Below are 23433 nucleotides of genomic sequence, written 5' to 3' on the forward strand. Positions count from 1 at the left end.
AATTCTAAACGGGACGGAACCCAACGGCAGTGGGAATGAACCCTAATTCTGGTTGAGATTTAAGAAGACTTTATAATGTAACATATATTATAGTGGAGGCCAAACTTGCTCAATGTAAGAGCCACATTCGATTGGCTTCAGAGGTTTAACAGCGGCAAGACATATATAAAAATTAAGAAATACATGTAGGTAGAAGCATTTATTCATATGTAGTTTGCAACTACTGCCCCCGTATAACAGTAGCCCCCCCCCATACTGCCCTATAATAACAGAAGCCTCTCCCATAATGCCCCCATATAACAGTTGGCCCGAATAAAGATAGATCTCTATCACTATACAGCCTCCATAAAGCAGTAGGCCCACCATGTAACAGTACCCCTCCATACTGGCCCCATATAACAGAAGCCGTCCCCATACTTCCCCCACATAGCAACTTGCCTCCCATACTTCCCCCATATGACATTTGGCCTCATGTAGCCCCCATACAGAAGTAGGCTTTCATTCCCACACTGCCCCCATATAGTAGTAGGCTTTTCTCCCCATACAGCCCCATATATAAGTAGGCCCCCTGCATAAAAGTAAGCCCCCTTATCCATTTTCCTTATATAAAAGCTGCCCCATATATCAGGAAGCTCTTATCCCTATATAGCCCCCATAAAGCACCCCCATATAGCGAAAGAAGCCCTATATAACAGTAGGCCCCCATTCCCATACAGTGGCCATACAGAAGTAGGCAACCATCCACATTATTTCCACCTAGTGAGCCACAGCAGTGCATTCTCTTCCTCCTCAGCTGCTTCTTTTTGTGGCACAAAGACAAATTTTAGCAGACATAGCTACGGCAATTCTTATACTTTAAAGGGGTACTCCTGTGTTTTTTTTTTTAAATCAACTGGTGCCAGAAAGTTAAATAAATTTGTAAATTACTTCTATTAAAAAATCTTAATCCTTCCAGTACTTATAAGCTGCTGAATACTACAGAGAAAATTATTTTCTTTTTGGAACACAGAGCTCTGTGCTGACATCATGAGCACAGTGCACTCTGCTGACATCTCTGTCCATTTTAAGAACTGTCCAGAGTAGAAGAAAATCCCCATAGAAAACATATGCTGCTCTGGACAGTTCCTAAAATGGACAGAGATGTCAGTAGAGAGCACTGTGCTCATGATGTCAGCAGAGAGCACTGTGTTCCAAAAAGATAATAATTTCCTCTGTAGTATTCAGCAGCTAATAAGTACTGGAAGGATTAAGATTTTTTAGTAGAAGTAATTTACAAATCTGTTTAACTTTCTGGCGCCAGTTGATTTAAAAAAAAAATTAAAAATAAAATAAAAAGTTTTCCACCGGAGTACCCCTTTAAGACGGTTTGGGGGCTGGAGGTGAGCCACAAGACACACTTGGGAGAAAGCTGCGGTTTGGCCACCCTTGATATATAACAATCTATATTTTATTAATTAATCAGCTGGGCCTATATAGATAAAGGTAAGGAATAGCATTTTATTTAATACTGTTTTGCTGATAGTGTGCTTTTATTTCTCAGAACATACAATGACATGTTTTTTTTATCTAGTTCACCAACCAGCTCACTGTACCTACAGTCATGGCCGTAAATGTTGGCATCCCTGAAATTTTTCGAGAAAATTAAGTATTTGTCAATGAAAATGATTGTAGTAACACATGTTTTGCTATACACATGTTTATTCCCTTTGTGTGTATTGGAACTAAACCAAAAAAGGGAGGAAAGAAAGCAAATTGGACATAATGTCACACCAAACTCCAAAAATGGGCTGGACAAAATTATTGGCACCCTTAACCTAATATTTGGTTTCACACCCTTTGGAAAAAATAACTTAAATCAGTCGCTTCCTATAACCAACAATAAGCTTCTTACACCTCTCAGCCGGAATGTTGGACCACTCTTCCTTTGCAAACTGCTCCAGGTCTCTCTATTGGAAGGGCGCCTTTTCCCAACAGCAATTTTAAGATCTCTCCACAAGTGGTTCAATGGGATTTAGATCTGGACTCATTGCTGGCCACTTCAAAATCCTCCTGCGCTTTGTTGCCATCCATTTCTGGGTGCTCTTTGACATACGTTTGGGGTCATTGTCCTGCTGGAAGACCCAAGATCTCGGACGCAAACCCAGCTTTCTGACACTGGGCTGTACAGCGCTACCCAAAATCCGTTGGTAATCCTCAAATTTCATGATGCCTTGCACACATTCAAGGCACCCAGTGCCAGAGGAAGCAAAACAACCCCAAAACATCATTGAACCTCCACCATATTTCACTGTAGGTATTGTGTTCTTTTCTTTGTAGGCCTCTTCCGTTTTCGGTAAACAGTAGAATCATGTGCTTTACCAAAAAGCTCTATCTTGGTCTCATCTGTCCACAAAAAGTTTTCCGTGAAGAATTCTGGCTCATTTTGGCAAAATGTAGTCTTTCTTTTTTATGTCTCTGTGTCAGCAATGGGGTCCTACTGGGTCTCCTGCCATAGCGTTTCATTTCATTTAAATGTCGACGGATAGTTTGCGCTGACACTGATGATCCCTGAGCCTGCAGGACAGCTTGAATATCTTTGGAATTTGTTTGGGGCTGCTTATACACCCTCTGGACTATCCTGCATTGACTACTTTCATCAATTTTTCTCTTCCATCCATGCCCAGGGAAACTAGCTACAGTGCCAGGGGTTGCAAACTTCTTGATAATGTTGCGCACTGTGGATAAAGGCAAATCTAGATCCCTGGAGATGGACTTGTAACCTTGAGATTGTTGATATTTTTCCACAATTTTGGTTCTTAAGTCCTCAGACAGTTCTCTACTCCTCTTTCTGTTGTCCATGCTTATTGTGGTACACACAGACACACAATGCAAAGACTAAGTGAATTTCTCTCCTTTTTCTCTGCTTATATTGCCCACACCTGTTACTTTCCCCAGGTAAGTTTAAAGGAGCATCACATGCTAGAAACAATCTTATTTTTCCACAATTTTGAAAGGGTGCCAATAGTTTTGTCCAGACCATTTTTTGAGTCCGTTTCTGTGAGAAATACTTCATTTTCTTGAAAAAATTCAGGGGTGCCAACATTTGGGGCCATGACTGTACAATAGCAAACAATAATTCTGTATACTTATGTTATCTGTTATATGTTATCTGGGTTTTAGACAATGTATACAAATTCTGTTACAGACGTTATTGCAAATCTATGAGAGATCAAAATTTACAAGACATCCCATACTTAAAGATCTTTCACTAAAAGGAATTGGTTATCACCATGGATCAGTAGACGCAAAAGGAAGGAGACTTGTTGAAATGCTGTTCAGGATGGGTTACGTAAGAGTGAGTATGTTTATAGACCATAACCCCACATATATTATATTGTTTTATTATGATATATTTTTTTCATATGTATATACAGTATTCACCTATATGTGGTGTGGCGGGTGTGAGGTGCAGGGCAGATGTTGTTACTCTAGGTACAGATGGTATTAACCCCTTGTATTCGTGACAACAGGGCAGGGTTTAGCCTGTAACCACCCGAAGGTATACCGCTGGATCCTGGGCTAGGCACTGAAGACACTGACTCCAAGTTACGGACAGCGGTAGCTTTACTGAGGGTAGACAGTGGGTACAGTCTATGCAGTACAGCCAGGGCCCAAAGGAGGTGACCAGTGACACAGAGACTTTGCAGGCTTGCTGGGACTTGTAGTTGGACGGAGAATTTAGTGCAGGCCACACTGGGTAGACAGATGACTTGACTGACTTGTGACTGATAGGATGGGGACTTTAGCTTACTTGTACTTGACTTGTGGCTGCAGGACTTGACTTGAGGCCTCCAATGCTCCGGACACACACACTGAGACAGCTTGACTGCACTGGACCTCAGCACAAAGAGCTCTATGCTCCAAGCAAGGAAAGAGAGATAGAGAGAGAGCTAGCTCCATGCAGGGCTTATATGGGGGAGACTAGCAGGGAGCCAATAGGTCACTCTTTGGGTCAGCTGGTCACTGGTACCTCCTGGGTAACAATCACATGGTATAACTTGTTAAAGGTACAATACACAGCATAATGCAAAACATATTTACAGTGGGGGAAACACTGCAGTGGGCCCTTGGGACACGGAGGGACACGGAGGGACACTGCCTGACAGGGCAGGGAAGGTACGGGGTAACACCATCCCGTACTGGGCCACTATATATATATGTGTGTGTGTAATATGATATTTGGAGAATGATATTGTTAAGATTGAAATGACTACCACTATGATATATAAATGTACATAAGGACTTGTGTAAAGGTCCTGTGGGGCATAATACCCTAGTGCTTAACAGTGAAGTTTTAATAATTATGGGAATATATAGTTTATTGGTGGCAGACAAATCCATGTATGCAACTCAGCAAATGTGTCCCTGTTTATATACAATGTATATTAAGACTGCAATACAATGGACCTTATTTACTACTTTTTTTTTGGCGCAACCATAATCAAATAAACCCCTACAAAAGAGGAGTGACAACAAATTTGCATATGAAACATGAATATTTATTAAGGTTTTCAACCAATAAAAGAGAATTCTGTTGAAAAAATTGCTGACTACAAACATGAATATTTATTAAGGTTTTCAACACCACATTAACCAGTCCTTTTACTTCTGGTCCTATCGCATGTTTTGGGTTTGTTGTTTCTAAGTAGTTTTACTTTGTATTTGGTTCCATAGTTATAATGTGTGTACAATCATTCATGTGTAAAGTCATTTAGAATTTTACTCATTTTCCTACTTGTGCCCAAAAATCTATTGTGCGGTAAAATTGCACTTAAAACCCCACACAAACGGACATAATAATAATAAATAAATTAGGGGAAAAAACCATGGATTATTAAAGGGGTACTCCACTGGCCAGCATTGAGAACTAAATGTTCCGAATGTTGGCCATGCCCCCTCAATGCAAGTCAATGCGAGGGGGCGTGACAGCCATCACTCCCCCTCCCATATACTTGCATTGGGCCATGATGTCACGAGGGGCATGGCTGACCCCCGCAGCATGAAAACAGCGTTCAGAACATTTAGTTCCCAATGCTGGCCAGTGCAGTACCCCTTTAAGCCTTCAACAAATACAACCCTACACTTAGTAAATGAGGGCCAGTGTCTCTCCTGACTAGACCAATACAAAACTTTGTTCAAATTAGCTTTGTTTGTCCTTAGACATGCGGATGTGGGTTTGCATTTATGCATTGATCATGGTTGCTGCAGTAGTGCTCATGCATTTCCACATTGCCTGTTTGGGAACACACAGGATATATACAGCTTCATATTAAATAACCATAGTTACACTGTGTGCACTATATGGAGCGTATTTGCAGTGCTGTATGACAAAAGGATTCTCCTAGCTGTAATATTTCTAGGGGAGAATATATATGTTCCTTTTATCAATGAAATATTCTTCAATTCATTTGAAGTACATACCCATATCTCCAAGCTACCTCTCCATGTGTGGTTCAGCTTTATTACAACAAATCGAGATTTTCCTAGCTTGTGACGGAAAATATTAGTTATATGAAGACAGGAGGCGAGTATCTTATGCATTATTCTTTCTTTAATAATGCCCATAGCAGAACACTTTTGGTAATCAATTTAATAAAAGAAAAAACTTCAAACTACAACTCCCAGCAGTCCTAGGGCCACAGTAGTCACTCCTCCTCCGTAGCCCCTATATAAGGACTGCCCCCATATAGGTCTTCCTCTTTCTTCATGCGAATCAGAACCGCACAAAAACGACTTTATCCAGACATCCACAGTTGCTCGCGAACAGTCGGTCCTTCGACCTCGGGTAGCAGAAGCCTAGATGGCAGGGAAAGCCCAACTTCGTCCCAACGGGGACTGTAGAGAAACCAAACCGCCGGAAACCGACCGGTCAACCAAACTCAGGAACACCGCCTCTGCGTTCAATATCCTGTAAAGAGAACAAAAGTCGTAATAGGGTGGGTAGGGAGGGAAGATACTCGCCTCCTGTCTTCATATAACTAATATTTTGCGTCACAAGCTAGGAAAATCTCGATTTATATATCAGACAGGAGGCTCATATCTTATGCAAGTTCGAAGCTAACAACTAGTTATGACAGAGAAACAATAAACAGCCAGAGCATTATAAGACCGACATAGACACGTGGTCCTCCGGCCTGAAGTAGAACTGACGGAAGGTGGTCTCTGAAGACCAATCAGCCGCCATCAATAAGTCGGAGAGGGAGCCCCCTGCTGTGACTATCTTCGTAGCCATAGTGCCCCTGGACGAGTGAGCTCCAAACAGAGATACATCAATACCCGCCATGTCCATGGCGGAACGTACCCAACGCGCTAGAGTGGCGGAGGTAACTGGACGATGGGGTCTGACATAAGAGACGAGGAGCTGAGGGGAATCCAGAGAGCGCAGATCTGCCGTCTGCGATTCGTACGCCTGTAGGCAACGAACAACGCAAAGCTTCGGATGCGCAGGAAAAAACGGATAAAAAACCGAATGAATACCCGTCTTGGTCCTACGGACCACCGAGAATTTCACTCCCTGAGGCGAAAATTTTCGTCTAGAGACGTCCAAAGCCTTCACGTCGGAGACACGTTTGATGGACACCAAACAAAGAAGGACCGTCAACTTATATGACAACATTTTCAGGGAAAGATCGTCATTGTCTGTCCACGAAGCAAACATATCGAGCAACCTGGAGACATCCCAGGTCGAATGATACCTAGGCCTAGGGGGACGCTGACATTTTATGCCGCGCAAAAGTCTACAAACCAGCGGGTGCTTGCCGATCGGTAGGGAGTCCACTGGGCAATGGTAAGCCGCAATAGCCGATCGGTATACATTAATGGAGCTATAGGACTTGCCAGATTCAAAAGAATCTGCCAGGTAGTTCACCACTACAGACACAGGTGCATGTACGGGATCAACCTGCCGTTGATCACACCAACGAACCCAGAGCCTCCAGGCTGATCGATAAGCCGATCTAGTCCCGGGGGCCCAGGCCAGGGCGAGGAGATCCCTAGCTGATCTTGAAAGCTCCTGATCCGCGTCTGAGACCCCGAAACCAACCACGCTAGGAGAGGCAGTTTGCCTTCCATCACCAGAGGATGGAGATCCCCGGTCGGGTTGGTGAGAAGGTGTGGAATGTGGGGTAGCGCTCTGGGATAATCCACGGCCATCCCCAGAAGGAGGGGGAACCATGGTTGCGTCGGCCACCAAGGAGTGATCAGCACAACCGTCGCTCTCTGGTTCGTCGCATGCAGGAGAACCCGGGGGATCAACTGGAAGGGAGGAAAAGCATAATGCGTTCCCGTCGGCCAGACGAGGCGGAGAGCGTCTACCGCAGATGCCTCTGGGTCCGGTCTCCAGCTGAAAAAACGGGGCAGTTGCCGGTTGAGGCGGGACGCGAAAAGGTCCACGTGCAACGGACCCCACAGTCGTCGTAATTGCAGGAAGACGGAGCGATCCAGCCGCCAGTCGCTGGAATCGAGGAGATAGCGAGAGTTCCAATCGGCCACCGTATTGGAGACCCCTGGAATGTACTCCGCTACCGGGATAATGTTGCGGGCCAGGCAAAAATGCCAGAAGTCTTTGGCAAGGTCCGCCAGGATCTTGGACCTGGTACCCCCCAAACGGTTGACGTATTGGACCGCCGCCACGTTGTCCATGCGTAGTAACACACAACAATTGGACAAACGAGGCATGAAACTCTTGACTGCAAAATATGCTGCCAGAAGCTCCAATGCATTGATATGCAGGTCGATCTCCTTGACGGACCAAGTCCCTCCTGTGGAAATCTCCCCGCATCGAGCGCCCCAGCCAAGTCGGCTCGCGTCCGACTCTATGATGACGTCTGGGTATGGGTGGAAGATGGCTTTGCCGTTCCACTCGACGGCATGTCGAAGCCACCAATGCAACTCTTCGATAGCAGCCGGACAAAGGGGTACCTTGTCCGCGTATCTGAGGCCCTGGCGTAGATGCAAGATCTTGAGCCTCTGAAGGGCTCGGTAGTGCAAGGGGGCCGGAAAGATGGCTTGTATGGAAGCCGCCAGGACACCCACCAGGCGCGCCAGAATCCGTGAAGATAAGCAACCTTTGCGCAAAACCGCCCTGATTTCTTTGCGGATCAGGGCTAATTTGGACTTGGGGAGTCGCAGCAGTGCGCGATTGGTGTCCACCAAGAAACCCAGGAATTCCATCTCCTGACCTGGAATCAGGACCGACTTCTCTCGGTTGATTATGAAGCCCAGAGAATGTAATAGTGATATCGCCCACGACATGTGAAGGGAGGCCTGAGATTTGGAATGGGCCATGATGAGAAGGTCGTCTAAGTAAATGATCAGACGAACCCCCCTGCTTCTCAGAGCCGCTACCACCGGTTTCATCAGTTTGGTGAAACACCACGGGGCGGACGATAGGCCGAACGGGAGGCAGGTAAATTGCCACATGCGGCCTTTCCAAAGGAATCGGAGGAACTGCTGTGACTCTGGGTGAATGGGGACGGTGAGGTAGGCGTCCTTTAAGTCCACCTTCACCAGCCAGTCTCCTGGCATCAGGAGGTCCCGGAGGGAATGGATTCCCTCCATCTTGAAATGGCGATACGTGACATGTTGGTTTAGGTCTCGTAGATTTATGACCGGACGATAGCCGCCCCCTTTCTTCTTCACGAGGAAGAGGTTGCTTACGAACCCTAGGGAAGACGGGTAGGACTCCACGATCGCATGTTTGAACAGGAGATCCCGTACCTCGTTGTCTATGAGGGCAACGTTTTGGTCGGAAAAGTGAATAGGAGGTGGGATGACACCTAGCATCGGCAAGGATTGGAATTCTATGTGAAATCCCCCCACTGTCTGAAGAATCCATGCGTCTGCTGTAATCGCAGACCAGGCGTGGGAAAAATACATCAGTCGACCCCCCACAGGTATGTGAGACTGAGGAATGGAAGGTACACTCACCGGTAGGAGGGCGAGAACGGGGGTATCCACGTCCGCCACGACCTCTCCAGGGTCGGCCTCGAGGAGGGAAGAATGGTGATGGTTGAACCACGGGTACTGTGTATGAAGGGGGAGTCTGTGGATATTGGTATTGGGCGAAGGCTCTGCCCTGTGGCCTGTAGGGAGCAGAACGGCCGGCAGATCGGCCTCTACTTCTGCCGGCCCGGGGAAAAATTTTACTGGACCCCGATTTCTTCAAGGAATTTTGGGCCTTATCTAAGCCCGTAAAGAGGCCAACGAATCTATTGACGTCTTTCATTAGACTGTCCCCAAAAAGCATGCCTGCTGCCGAAGGACCCGGTTCGGTCTCGGCCAGGTGGGACAGTTGAGGGTCGAGGCGCATAAGGATCGACCGGCGCCTCTCAACTGAGCAGGTGGTATTAGCAGTACCTGCCAGGCAAATGGCTCTCTGAGCCCACCCACGGAGCTGACGGACGTCCACGGGCTCGTCCGTCGCAGCAGCGTGCTCCGCTAAGTTAAGGATTTTAGTGAGGGGGCCCATTAGATCGAGGATACGCTCCTGTATAGTTTTGAAGGAGCGCTCTATGCCTTTCTTAGTGAATTTTCCTGATTTCAATAGATACTTCATCAGGATAGGATCCACCTCAGGGGTGTCCACCACTTTATTGGGGATAAAAGGTCTAGGGCATTCGGCCCTCAGCTTATTACGGCTGGACCTATCTAGAGCTTTGCGTGCCCAAAGTTCTACATATTGGGCCACATGGGGAAGTGGTGACCAGTCGCCTGATCTCGGGTGGGAGATTGCGTCTGGGTGGAACAGGGGCTCTCCTAGGGCATCTAGGATAACCTTGCCCTGCGTGGCAGGGTTGGCGTCGGTGTCGAGCGCCGTATCCCCAGCATCCTCTTCAATATTGGGATTGGACTCGTAGTCCTCAGACTCATTGGAAGAACCCGAAGGATCCTCAGTAGAGGAGTCCACATAGGAGTCGGGTTTTGCCCGCCTAGCGGACTTATGCCTCTTGCCATGTAACTCCCCGAGGCCCAGGGGTCGAGCGGAGTCTGAAGCATGCTGGGGTTGACAGACCGGGGTAGGGGCTGTCTGGGGCATATTATTATCTTCCCCTGCCGGGGAGTCGGAGGTGTGCTTCCTTTTATGGGAAGCCTTGCCCTTTTTTATCTGCGGTTCTCCCCCGTGAAGAGAAGGGACTGGGGCATGGGAACCCGGCTGATGCGGGCCAGAGGGCAACATGGAGGAGGCCAGGGCTGCTTGGACCGATCTGTTAATTAGGTCCTGAATCTGGGTGGCGGACATAAAATGTGCCGAATCCAGAGAGAGGGGTTCACTTCTGAGAGGGGCAGGTGAAGGTTCCTCAGCCATAATAACAGAAGTGTTAAAAAGGGGGACTAGGGTAGAGAAATAAGGGGTTAAATATGCCTAATGTACACAGAGGCTAACTATGCGGAATAAATTCCGATCCACAGGGAAACAATGTGTGTGTGGGGCAACTACACTACCTACTGAGACACAGTACCGGGTTCCGATCCTCCACACCGCAGGCGAAGCACTGTCTTGCGGTGGGAGGGGAGCCCGGAGTTTTAACACTCAGGGGACGAAGTCTCGCGAGACTACGTCCCTCTGAGTCCTGATTGGAGATCGCAGAGCGTCTCTCCACAAGCGCGGAGGCGCCGCCCCTTTACTGAGCGCAGGCCGCAGTGAAAGCGGCCAGCCAGGGAGAAGAAACCCCGCCCCCAGCCCGCGCGCGCGAACTCGGAGAAGAGGAGAAAGCGCAAAATGGCGAAAAAAGGGGGGGGGGGAAGGGAGGGGAAGGTGGCGATACTATCGCAGGAGTAAAAGGAAAACGCTGAAGCGGCGACAGAGAGAGAAAGGGCCCAGAATCGGGATTACCGGCGCTGGGAAGAAGTATAGAGGGGAAAGAAGTGAGATAAAGGTATTACTATAGAACAATATAACCTATAAAATAATATCACCTATAGAATAAAATCACCTATAGAATAACATCACTTATAGAATAAGAGATACAGAAAGTATAATCACTGAATATAGAGTACACTTATCTTGGGTCTGCTATGAGCAGAAAGAAAGAGGAAGACCTATATGGGGGCAGTCCTTATATAGGGGCTACGGAGGAGGAGTGACTACTGTGGCCCTAGGACTGCTGGGAGTTGTAGTTTGAAGTTTTTTCTTTTATTAAATTGATTACTAAAAGTGTTCTGCTATGGGCATTATTAAAGAAAGAATAATGCATAAGATATGAGCCTCCTGTCTGATATATAACTTCAGTTTGCCTAGCAAAAAGGAACCATTCTGACAAACTATTCAGGACTAAATTGGAAAATTATGCAAAGATCATGTAAAATGAATGTAAACATCTCTATAAGAGCACATATAACGTGATGCTAATAAGTGTCAGCATAAATTTCAGCACAAATCCTAAATGTAGGTAAAGATAACCGAATCAATCAGATAAATCAAGTTTTAAACTATGCCCTCTTGTGTTAGTTTTTCTTCTTTTAAATATACTCTTCTCAGTTACAGTGTGCGTTACCTTTATGTATTCAAAAGTCTCTATCATATCCCCTCTGTGTGGTCTTTCTTCCAAGCTATACATGTTAAAGGGGTACTCCGGTGAAAACCTTTTTTTCTTTTAAATCAACTGGTGGCAGAAAGTTAAACATATTTGTAAATTACTTCTATTAAAAATTCTTAATCCTTCCTGTACTTATTAGCTGCTGAATACAACAGAGGAAATTCTTTTCTTTTTGGAATGCTCTCTGATGACATCACAAGCACAGTTCTCTCTGCTGATGTTATTATAATAATAATGCTTTATTTTTGTTGTCCTTAGTGGGATTTGAACCCAAGTCCCCAGCACTGCAAAGCAGCAGTGCTAACCACTGAGCCACCATGCTACCCTTAGCATACATCTGCTAGGCATCTGCTATGCATGGTTGCTAAAATGGACAGAGATGTCAGCAGAGAGCACTGTGCTTGTGATGTCATCAGTGTTCCAAAAAGAAAGGAATTTCCTCTGTAGCATTCAGCAGATAATAAGTACTGGAAGGATTAATAAGTAATTTACAAATATGTTTAACTTTCTGCCACCAGTTGATTTAAAAGAAAAAAGGTTTTCACCAGAGTACCCCTTTAAGGTTCTTTAACATTTCCTGGTAAGTTCCTGTATATATATATATGCACACACATATAGACATAGTTAGTATAGTTCCCCCACATTAGGTTGGCAGTACAGTTCCTCCACATTAAATTGGCAGTACAGTTCCCCCACATTAGGTGTGCAGTACAGTTCCCCCACATTAGGTGTGCAGTAGGAGTTCCCCCACATTAGGTGTGCAGTACAGTTCCCTCACATTAGGTGTGCAGTACAGTTCCCCCACATTAGGTGCAGTACAGTTCCCCCAAATTAGGTGCAGTACAGTTCCCCACATTAGGTGCAGTACAGTTCCCCCACATTACCCCACATTAGGTGCAGTACAGTTTCCCAACATTAGGTGCAGTACAGTTCCCCCACATTAAGTGTGCAGTACAGTTCCCCCACATTAGGGGTGCAGTACAGTTCCCCCACATTAGGTTTGCAGTACAGTTCCCCCACATTAGGTGTGCAGTAGGAGTTCCCCCACATTAGGTGTGCAGTACAGTTCCCTCACATTAGGTGTGTAGTACAGTTCCTCACATTAGGTGCAGTACAGTTCCCCCACATTTGGTGCAGTACAGTTCCCCCACATTAGGTTCAGTACAGTTTCCACACATTAGGTCCAGTACAGTTTCCCCAAATTAGGTGCAGTACAGTTTCCCACATTAGGTGCAGTACAGTTGCCCCACATTACCCCACCTTAGGTGCAGTACAGTTCCCCCACCTTAGGTGCAGTACAGTTCCCCCACATTAGGTGCAGTACAGTTCCCCCACATTAGGTTCAGTACAGTTCCCCCACATTAGGTGCAGTACAGTTCCCCCACATTAGGTGTAGTATAGTTCCTCCACATTAGGTGCAGTATAGTTCCTCCACATTAGGTGCAGTATAGTTCCCCCACATTAGGTGCAGTACAGTTCCCCCACATTAGGTTGTAGTTCCCCACATTAGGTGCAGTATAGTTCCCCCACATTAGGTGCAGTATAGTTCCCCACATTAGGTGCAGTATAGTTCCCCCACATTAGGTGCAGAATAGTTCCCCCACATTAGGTGCAGTATAGTTCCTCCACATTAGGTGCATTATAGTTCCCCCACATTAGGTACAGTATAGTTCCCCCACATTAGGTTGTAGTTCCCCACATTAGGTTGTCAGTATAGTTCTTCCACATTAGGTGCCGTATAGTTCCCCCAAATTAGGTTGTAGTTCCCCACATTAGGTTGTCAGTATAGTTCTTCCACATTAGATGCCGTATAGTTCCCCCACATTAGGTGCAGTATAGTTCCCCCACAGACATACAGCCTTCAGCCATATACAGTGTATGGCTGGAGGCTGTACGTCTGTGTACTGCCCCACCTCAGTGTTCCGACCACCGCTCCTCCGGTCCGGGGACCGGGGTCACGATCTACTGCTATGGCCTATAGGCCATAGCAGTAGGTCCCGGGACTGTAGTAGCGGTGGTCGGAACACCAAAGATGACGTTCAGCTTACCATGTGCGCGTTGTCCTCCTCCTCGATGCACCGCTCCTCCGTTCGTAAGGGAGCACGCACAGGACGTCAGTGACGTCCCTACGTGTGCTACCTCCCGGATGCCCCTACGTTTTTTTAAGTTAACGCCGGGGCCGCCGCAGAAATGTACCAGAGACATCCTTGTGTCCTGAAAAGATCTTTCAGGACACAGGGATGTCCTGAATGTGACGGGGATGATTAGGGTGTGCCCAGGCACACCCGGCACACCCAGTGCGCATGCCTATGACTAGTTTAGTAGCTCTTCTCTAAACCCTCTCTAGAGTATCTATATCCTACTGGAGATACGGCCTCCAGTACTGTGCACAATACTCCAAGTGAAGTCTCACCAGTGTTCTGTACAGCGGAATGAGCACTTCCCTCTTTCTACTGCTAATACATCTCCCTATACCATTAAAAGAATTCTACTAGCATTTCCCGCTGCTCTATGACATTGTCTGCCTACCTTTAAGCCTTCTGAAATAATGACCCCTAAATCCATTAGGACTGTACCACATATTCTATATTCTGCCCTAGGGTTTTTATGCCCAAGGTGATTTATCTTCACTTTTTCACATTAAATTATTTCAGACCATTCCTCTAGTTTACCCAAATCCTTTTCCATTTGGCGTACCCCTCCAGGAACATCAACCCTGTTAAAAATATTTGTGTCATCAGTAAAAAGACATACCTTACCATCGAGACCTTCTGCAATATCACTGACAAAGATATTAAACAAAATGGAGCCCAGTACAGATCCCTGAGGTACCCCACTGGTAACAAGACCTTGCTCACTGAATATAGTTAATTGACTACAACCCTCTGTTGTCTGTCCCAGACAACAGAGGGTTGTAGCAAATTAACTATATTCAACAATATGGGAATCCAAGCTTAATGACTGCAGTTTATTGATAAGTCTTCTATGTGTAACAGTGTCAGAAGCCTTACTAAAATCTAGATAAGCAATCTCTACTGCCCCTCCGCCATCTATTATTTTAGTCACCCAATCAAAAAAATCTATAAGATTAGTTTGACATGATTTGAAGTAAACCCATGTTGATTTTCATCTTGCAATCCATGGGATTTTAGATGTTCCACAATCCCATTCTTTAGTAGGGTTTCTTTTTTTTTTTTTTTTTTTTAATTAACTGGTGGCAGAAAAAGTTAAACAGATTTGCAAATTACTTCTACTGAAAAATTCTAAATCCTTCCCATACTTATCAGCTGATGTATGCTACAGAGGAAGTTCTTTTTGTTTTGAATTTCTTTTCTGTCTGACCACAGTGCTCTCTGTTGACACCTCTGTCCATGTCAGGGACTTTCCAGAGCAGGAGAGGTTTGCTATGGGAATTTGTTCCTACTCTGGACAGTTCCTGACATGGACAGAGGTGTCGGCAGAGAGAACTGTGGCCAGACAGAAAAGAAATGCAAAAAGATAAGAACTTCCTGTGTTGCATACAGCAGCTGATAAGTACTGGAAGGATTAAGATTTTTTAATAGAAATCATTTGCAAATCTATTTAACTTTTCTGCCACCAGTTGATTTTAAAAAATGTCTTTCCACTGAAGTACCCCTTTAATTTCCCCACTGTTGATGTCAGACTTACTGGCCTATAGTTGCCCAATTTCTCCCTACTATCTTTCTTGTGAATGGTGACAACATTTGCTAATTTCTAATCTTCTGGGACAACTCCTGTTACCAGCAATTGGTTAAATAAATCTGTTAACGGTTTTGCTAGTTCACAGCTAAGCTCTTTTTATAACTTTGGGTATATTCCATCAGACCCATGTGACTTATTTGTCTTAACTTTAGACAGCTAACTTAAAACCTCTTCTCTCTAAAGACACATGCATCAAAAGATTAATTAGTCTTCCTCCCTAACTGAGGTCCTTTTTCCTTATTCTCTTCTGTAAAAACTGAACAGGAGTAATCAGTGAGATAGTCGGCTGCTCCTTTATTTTCTTCTACATTCTACGTAAAAGTATGTGAACCTTTGCTTCGAGTAACAAAGAAAAAAGGGAGCCTCAGCCTAATATGTAAAGTGGGGTGCTACAATGGTATACAAAACATACTACAGAAAATCCAAGAGAAAAGATACCATACAAATGTGCACACCCGACATGAGATAAGAAATTGCAGAACAATTACAAAAAGACACAGACATTTAAAAATTTGTATTTAAATGTCTGTGTCTTTTTGTAATTGTTCTGCAATAAAATGATTTGATTTATCTTATCTCATTTTGGGTTTGCACATTGGTAAGGTATATTCTTTACTCTTGGATTTCCTTTGCTTTGAGTATTAGTACAGAAACAATTGCATCTAAATATTTCAGATAATTGTTAGATAATCATGCACATCGTCTTGAAGAACTTTCAGCCCATTCCTCCATAAAAAATAGTTTTCATACTGTTATGCTGGTGGGTTTCTTTTTAGGTCTTTCCCCAACATATCTATTGGATTAAAGGGGTATTCCAGGATTTTTTTTTTATTTGACTATGCGACAGGGGCTGTAAAGTTAGTGTAGTTCATAATATAGTGTCTGTACCTGTGTGTAATGGTTTTCTCACAATTCTTCTGTGATTTTCACCCCAATATTTATTTTTACCAGCATACAAAATGACTGTTGTCTCAGATTTTTCCCAGCTTGCAATGTGGCCGAGACCTGACTCACTAGTCATCTGATGACAGGGAGCCTGTCTGCTTCAATGAGTAGAGGGATCAATCTGCAACTAATGCAACAGCTGTAGGCACCCTTATTGAAAACAACACTGATTTGAATGGATGCAGCTCATTTATGTTTCAATGGGTGGGGTGGCTGATGTGTGGGAGGGAGGAAGATGGAATTGTGGGATTTGTAGTGAAAAAAAGAAAAGTCAAACAGGAAATACTAGTTCACAAACAGCTAGCCACAGTATTATGGTAATCTCACAACATGGCCATTTAGCCCTAAGACAAGTGCAGATCCTTCCTAAGCATGTCCATTACTGTCTGCCAGTTATGTACTAAAATCACCTTATGGTGGTTAACCCCTTTAAGTTCAGGACTTTGACTTGGCCATACCAAAACTTTAAATGTATTCTTCTTTAAAGGAGTTGTCCAGTGTAATATATTTCATCCCCTATTCACAGGATAGGTAAAAAATATTTAATTGGGGGAGCTTACCACTTCTGCAATCTCTAGAATGGGGTCCCAGCTCTCAAGAGATTGCGTGCTCAGAGGATGGTATGTGCTCTATTTATCTGTATGGAATCTCAGGAGATACCTGAGTGCTGGTATCTTTGGAACTTACATATAAGTGAATAGAGTGCATGCTGAGTGTTGGGGCCCCATTTTCGGGGGGGTCCCAATGGTCAGACCCTACTGATACAGGTAAGTGGGACCAGTTGACACTATAAATGGATGAAATGCAGCCACAGAGTCAGATGCAGCAGAGCTAGTTAGGTGTTTAAACAGGGCTGGTGCTTTAAGAACAGCAGAGCTTAGCAGCTCAGGTGTAGCCAGATAGAATAGGCTAAGCCAGCACATAGAAGCGTGGTTGACAATCTGTGTCATACACTGGAGAAGCAGACAGGTACAGAGGTATCAGGCTAAAGAGTCTAGAAACACACTCAGGTCAGGAACTCAGACAGATTACAGATACCTTCGCTATGCAGGAACTACACTATTGCTCCGGCACCACAGGTAGGGAGGAATGCTTTTATATAGGTGGTGCCTGGTAGGGATTGGAGTGGGACTGGAAACAGGGATGTGCACGGACCTTTAAAGAGACAGCCCATGCCTGCGTGCAACCCCACCTAAAACTGTCCATGCTTGCAACAGGGGAAGGAGGCCGGCGCCTGCAGCAAGAAAGAGGAGCCACTGGTACCCCCTGCAATCTCCATGCATCCATAATGTTCCAAATTCTGGGTGCATGCACAGAGATATCTTATCCTTTGGATAAGGGATAAGATGTCTAGGAGCAGAGTATCCCTTTAACCATTTTTGGTAGAAGAACTTGTGTGTTTAGCATTAATGGCTAGCTCTCAAGACAACCACATTCTCTTGAGATTCAGATCACAGACAGAAGTCCTTACATTTTCCTACAGAATTTGTTGGTATAATTTAATTGATGTCCTGGCACAGTTGCAGGAAAACAGGAAAACATACTACCACCACTGTGTTTCAGGAATGCAGTGTTTTCCTTTTTCCAAACACAAAGATTTTCAAAGCTTTATTTTGAAAGAAACATTGCCCCACTGCAGATAGGCAGCAGATAGTCCCACTGCAGATAGGCAGCAATGTTATTTTTGCAGAACATAGGCTTTCTCTTTGCAATCCTTCCATGCACACCATTAATATCAACTAATGTAAGATAGGTTGTTACATGCTTGGAGGTTGCCTTAGGTTCCTTTGTGATTTCAAGGCCTATTATTCGTTTTTTCCTCTTGCGATCTTTGTTGGATGACCACTTTATGGAAAGGGTAATAATAGTTTTTAGTTTCCTCCATTTGTTCACAATCTGTCTTACTGTGGATTGGTGGAGATTAAACACTTTAGAGATGGTTTTGTAACCTTTTCCAGCCTAATGGGCACTAACTACTCTTCTTTGGATGTCCTTAGATATCTGCTTTGTTAATGCCATGATACACTTCCTCAAACAAGTGTTGTTAAAATCAGACTTTGATAGATCCTGTTCCTTAAATAAAACCGATCACCCATTCACACCAGACTGTCATACCATTGATTGAAAACACCTGACTCAAATTTTACCTCTAAATTAACCTTGAAATTTGCTAATCCTAAAGGTTCACATAGTTTTCTTTTTTTAGAACGTGCTCTCTATCACCCAAGTGCAGTTATACCTAATATGTATTACTAATTTATTTGATTTGGTTCCTTTTTATCTACTTTTAGGATTTGTGAAAATGTGCTGGAGTTTTAGGTCAAATTTATGCAGAATTATAGAAAATTCTAAAGGGTTCACAAACTTTCAAGCACCATTGTCTTTGCTGCTATTAATAAGTATGTTAATTAGAAACTAATTGTTTTCAGGTGGTAACAGCTACTGGATCACTTGCTCTGGGAATCAACATGCCATGCAAATCTGTGGTTTTCTTAGACGATTCTGTTTATCTAGATGCACTGAACTACAGACAGGTATGGTGCACAATTACTGTTTTAATGATGTTTGTGTCTTAATGTTTGATTATTTTGTATATTGTCCAATCTAAATGTACAAACTGAGTATGTGCCATCAGAATCAGGACACATAAGCAGACTGGGGAGATTTATCAAAACCTGTCCAAAGGAAAAGTTGCCCAGTTGCCCATAGCAACCAATCAGATTGCTTCTTTCATTTTTGAAAAGGCCTCTGATAAATTAACCCCTTAAGGACCAAGCCAATTTTGGCCTTAAGGACCAGGCCAATTTTATTTTTGCATTTTCGTTTTTTCCTCCTCGCCTTCTAAAAATCATAACTCTCTTATATTTCCATCCACAGACCCATATGAGGGCTTGTTTTTTGCGTCACCAATTTTACTTTGCAATTACATCACTTATTTTACCATAAAATGTATGGCGCAACCAAACAAATATTATTTATGCGGGTAAATTGAAAAGAAAATTGCAATTTAGCAAATTTTGGAAGGTTTTGTTTTCACGCTGTACAATTTCCGGTAAAAATGACATGTTTTCTTTACTCTGTGGGTCAATACTATTAAAATGATACCCATGATTATATGCTTTTATATAATTGTACCGCTTAAAAAAAATCTCAAACCATTTTAACAAAATTTGTATGTTTGAAATTGCCCTATTTTGACCACCTATAACTTTCTCATTTTTCCGTATATGGGGCGATATGAGGGCTCATTTTTTGCGCCATGATTTGTAGTTTTTATCAGTACCACTTTTGCTTAGGTTTTACCTTTGATTCATTTTTTATAAATTTTTTTGGAATAAAATGTTACAAAAAAGCAGCAATTTTTGACTTTTTTAAATTTTTTTACGTTTACGCCGTTCACCGTACGGGATAATTAACAATATATATTAATAGTTCATACTTTTATGCATGCGGCGATACCAAATATGTGTATTAATAATTTTTTTTACGCTTTTTGGGGGGTAAAATGGGGAAAAATTGACGTTTTACTTTTTATTGGGGGAGGGGATTTTTCAAATTTTTTTACTTTTTTATTTTACATTTTTTTTACTTTTTTTTTTTTTTTTACACTTTTTATGTCTCCATAGGGGACTATTCATTGCAATCAGTTGATTGCTAATACTGTGCAGTGCTATGTATAGGACACAGCACTGCTCAGTATTATCGGTGATCTTCTGCTCTGGTCTGCTCGATCTCAGACCAGAGCAGAAGACCCCGGGAGACGGCCGGAGCAAGGTGAGGGGACCTCCGGCCGCCATGCTGGATGATCGGCAGCGGCAGCACTGCGGGCGATCCGATCATACATTCAAACTACCGCAATGCCGCAGATGCCGTGATCTGTATTGATCACGGCATCGGAGGGGTTAATGGCGGACATCCGCGCAATCGCGGATCTCCGCCATTAGCAGCGGGTCCCTGGCTGCTGATATCAGCCGGGACCTGCCGGGCATGATGCGAGCACCGCTCCGGTGCTCTCGATCATGTCGGCGCGTAAATGTACGTCATGGTGCGCTAAGTACCACGTCACCATGATGTACATTTACGTCCATTGTCATTAAGGGGTTAAAGAAGTGATCTTATTGATTGCTATGAGCAACTTTTCCTCTGTATAGGTTTTGAAAAATCTCCCTCACTGTGTTTATTTTTCAGAAAATTTCAAATATACCGTATTTATCGGGGTATACCATGCAACGGCCTATAACACGCACCCTCATTTTTCCAAGGACATTTTGGTAAAAAAGTTTTTTTTACCAAAATATCCTTGGAAAAATGAGGGTGCATGTGTGTGCAGGTCGATAAACTGTTTTTTGGCGGCTTCTGCAGTTCAATGATTTAAAGCAAACACTTTAAATCATTGACATGCAGTGGCTTATGTGGGGCCAGAGTGCCGCTGCTCTATTCCGTCCCCGTCCATGGTTTTATAGTTAAATATCCCGCCACCGCTGCCTGATTCCCTCCCCTTCCCGGTTTTATAGTTACATGTGCCCTGGGTACTGCGTTCCTTCATGCTCCGGCGGCGTCCGACTCCTGAGCTGTCACTGTGCGCCGCGCACTGACTGACGAGTGATGTCGTGTTGAGGACGTCACTCGTCATTGTGCAGCGCACAGTGACAGCTCAGGAGGCCGCCGGAGCATGAAACAGCGCGGTCCCCAGAACACATGTAACTATAAAACCGGGGACGGCGATGGAATCTGGCAGCGGCGGCGGGACATGCAACTATAAAACCGGGGACGGGGAGGGAAACTGGCAGCGGCAGTGGGACTCTGGCCCAGCAAAAGCTGCTGCAGTTCAATGATTTAAAGCACCCACTTTAAATCAATGAACTGCAGCGGCTTTTGCGGGGTCACAAACAGTCTATCGGCGTATAACACGCAGATAGACTTTAGGCTAAAAATGTTAGCATAACAAAAATGCGTGTTATACGCCGATAAATACGGTAGTTGAAATCCAAATGATTCAACCCCCATTACAAATTAGGTCTATTTTCAAAATGTACAAATGTTCAGCTTTTATTAATTTTTGTTAAGATCCATAACTCTCTTATTATTCCATCTGCAGACCCATATGAGGGCTTGTTTTCTGTGTGACCAACTGTTCTTTGAAATAACACCTTTCATTTTACCATAAAATGTATTGGAAAGCCAAAAGAAATATTTTTTTGCGGGGTGAAATTGAAAAGTGAAATGCAGTTTGCTAGAAATTTTTGTCGTTGTTGTTTGTTTTCACGCAGTGCATTTTATGGTAAAAATGACACATTCTCTTTATTCTGTTGGTCAAAAAGATTAAAACAATACCCATTTTATACAGTTTTATAGAATTTTTATTGTTTTTTACAAAATTTTCTTAAAATTGTCTTCTTCTGACCCTTATAACTTCGATCATTTTTGCTCTGTGATGTATAGTTTCCATCAATGCCATTTTTGTTTTGATGGGACTTTTTGATCACTTTTTATACATTTTTTTATATATGATGTGACCAAAAATCAGCATTTTTGGAGTTTGGCATTTTTTTATGTACACGCTTTTCACTGTGTGAACATAAAAACATTGCGTGAACCATTTATTTAACAGCACAGACAAATTTAATTAGTGTAATAATTTTTATTTATTTTTGTTTTTTTGAAAAGAATGGTGATTTTTTTTTTGATTTTTTTTTATTAGGAGAGGGGCTTTTACATAATTTTAGAAACTTTCTTTTATTTTATTTTTTACACATTTTAAGCCCCCATAGGGGACTTTTATATGTAATCATTAGATTTCATTCACTGTATAATACCATGCCTATTGCATAGCATCATACAGTGTGATTGGCGTTTAGCTGATACAGCCTGGCTCACGCAGGCTGCATCATTGGAACATCGATCCGGATGCTGGAAGCTGGTAAAGGGACCCTCCATTACCATTTTAGTGTTAGTGGTGTCCGATGTGCACCACTGAGCTAAGAAAATGTTTTATTTACTTCTTTTGATGACGTGATCAGCATTGGTCAAGGCATCTAAAGGGTTAATGATGAGCAGAGGCAGAACAATGTAAATTGATCAACACAACAATTGTAACATATTGTAACAAATGGTTTCTTCAAATTCAGCACAAAATGCTACTTTTATTGACTACTGTAGTCTAAAAAATTATTCGAGCCCTTCATGATAAATGTCTTTAGTACTTAGTAGAGCACTCTTTTGCTTTTATGACCTGCTGTAAATGTGATGCCTATTCAAACAACAGCTTCTGGAAGCATTCCTGAAAAATCCTAGCTCATTCCCCATGGGCGGTGACCTTCAGTTTATTAATATTCTTGGGTTTGTGTACTGCAACAGCCTTCTTTCAAACCTGCCAAAGATTTTCTATGGGGTTTAAATCATGTGACTGCGGCAGTCACTCGAGGATCTTTCAGGACTTCTTCAGAAAAAAACCCTTGGTGGATTTTGAGGTATGCTTAAAATCCCTGTCTTGTTGGAAGGTCATATGATACCCAAGCTTCAGCTTCTTCACAGAAGGAATTACTTATTTCTTGATACTACATTTAATCCATCTTGCCCTTCACACGCTCTTAATGTCAATTATGTAAAAAAAAAATAAAACAAAGTAAAATATTGCAGATTTTTGGTCACATTGGGGGAGATTTATCAAACCATGTGTAGAGTAAAAGTGTAGTAGTTGCCCATAGCAACCAATTAAAGAAAAACATTTAGACATCATCTTTTTTTGGCTAATTAAAGACATAAAAACAGCCATTTATTTTAATTGTTATTTCCAGCCGATGAAAAAGGCAGATTTTCATGCAAGGCAGATTTTTTAAAGCTTAAAATAACAGCCGCACACATGATGTGAACAGGGCCTTTAGCTATTTTCTGACAACCTAAGAAATAATAAATTGCTTAGTAATATAAATTGTGTGTATTGGTGCCGTTTCCTCTTTAGATGTCAGGGAGGGCTGGAAGAAGAGGCCAAGACTTAATGGGAGATGTCTATTTTTTCAACATCCCAATGCCGAAGGTGAAAAGGCTCTTAAAGTCCAATGTTCCTCAGTTAAGAGGGCAATTTCCGCTCAGTGTTACCTTCATTCTCAGACTAATGTTACTTGCAGCAAAAGCAGATGACAAAAAAGATGCAAAAGCCAAGGTAAGTGTATATAAGGGGTTTGCCCCG

At 43.3% G+C, this 23433-nt stretch overlaps 1 protein-coding gene across 2 annotated transcripts in view; it reads left to right on the forward strand.

Moving 5' to 3' along the window:
- DDX60 (DExD/H-box helicase 60) overlaps positions 1-23433 on the forward strand; it is a 222710-nt gene that overhangs the window by 160240 nt on the left and 39037 nt on the right. For both annotated transcript variants that reach the window (XM_056561070.1, XM_056561079.1), the window contains 3 exons: positions 3185-3334; positions 18674-18778; positions 23206-23406. In XM_056561070.1, coding sequence (XP_056417045.1) covers positions 3185-3334; positions 18674-18778; positions 23206-23406 — 456 coding nt within the window. The remainder of the gene's footprint in view (positions 1-3184; positions 3335-18673; positions 18779-23205; positions 23407-23433) is intronic.

Source organism: Hyla sarda, chromosome 1 (assembly GCF_029499605.1).
Source record: "Hyla sarda isolate aHylSar1 chromosome 1, aHylSar1.hap1, whole genome shotgun sequence".
Taxonomy (NCBI): domain Eukaryota; kingdom Metazoa; phylum Chordata; class Amphibia; order Anura; family Hylidae; genus Hyla; species Hyla sarda.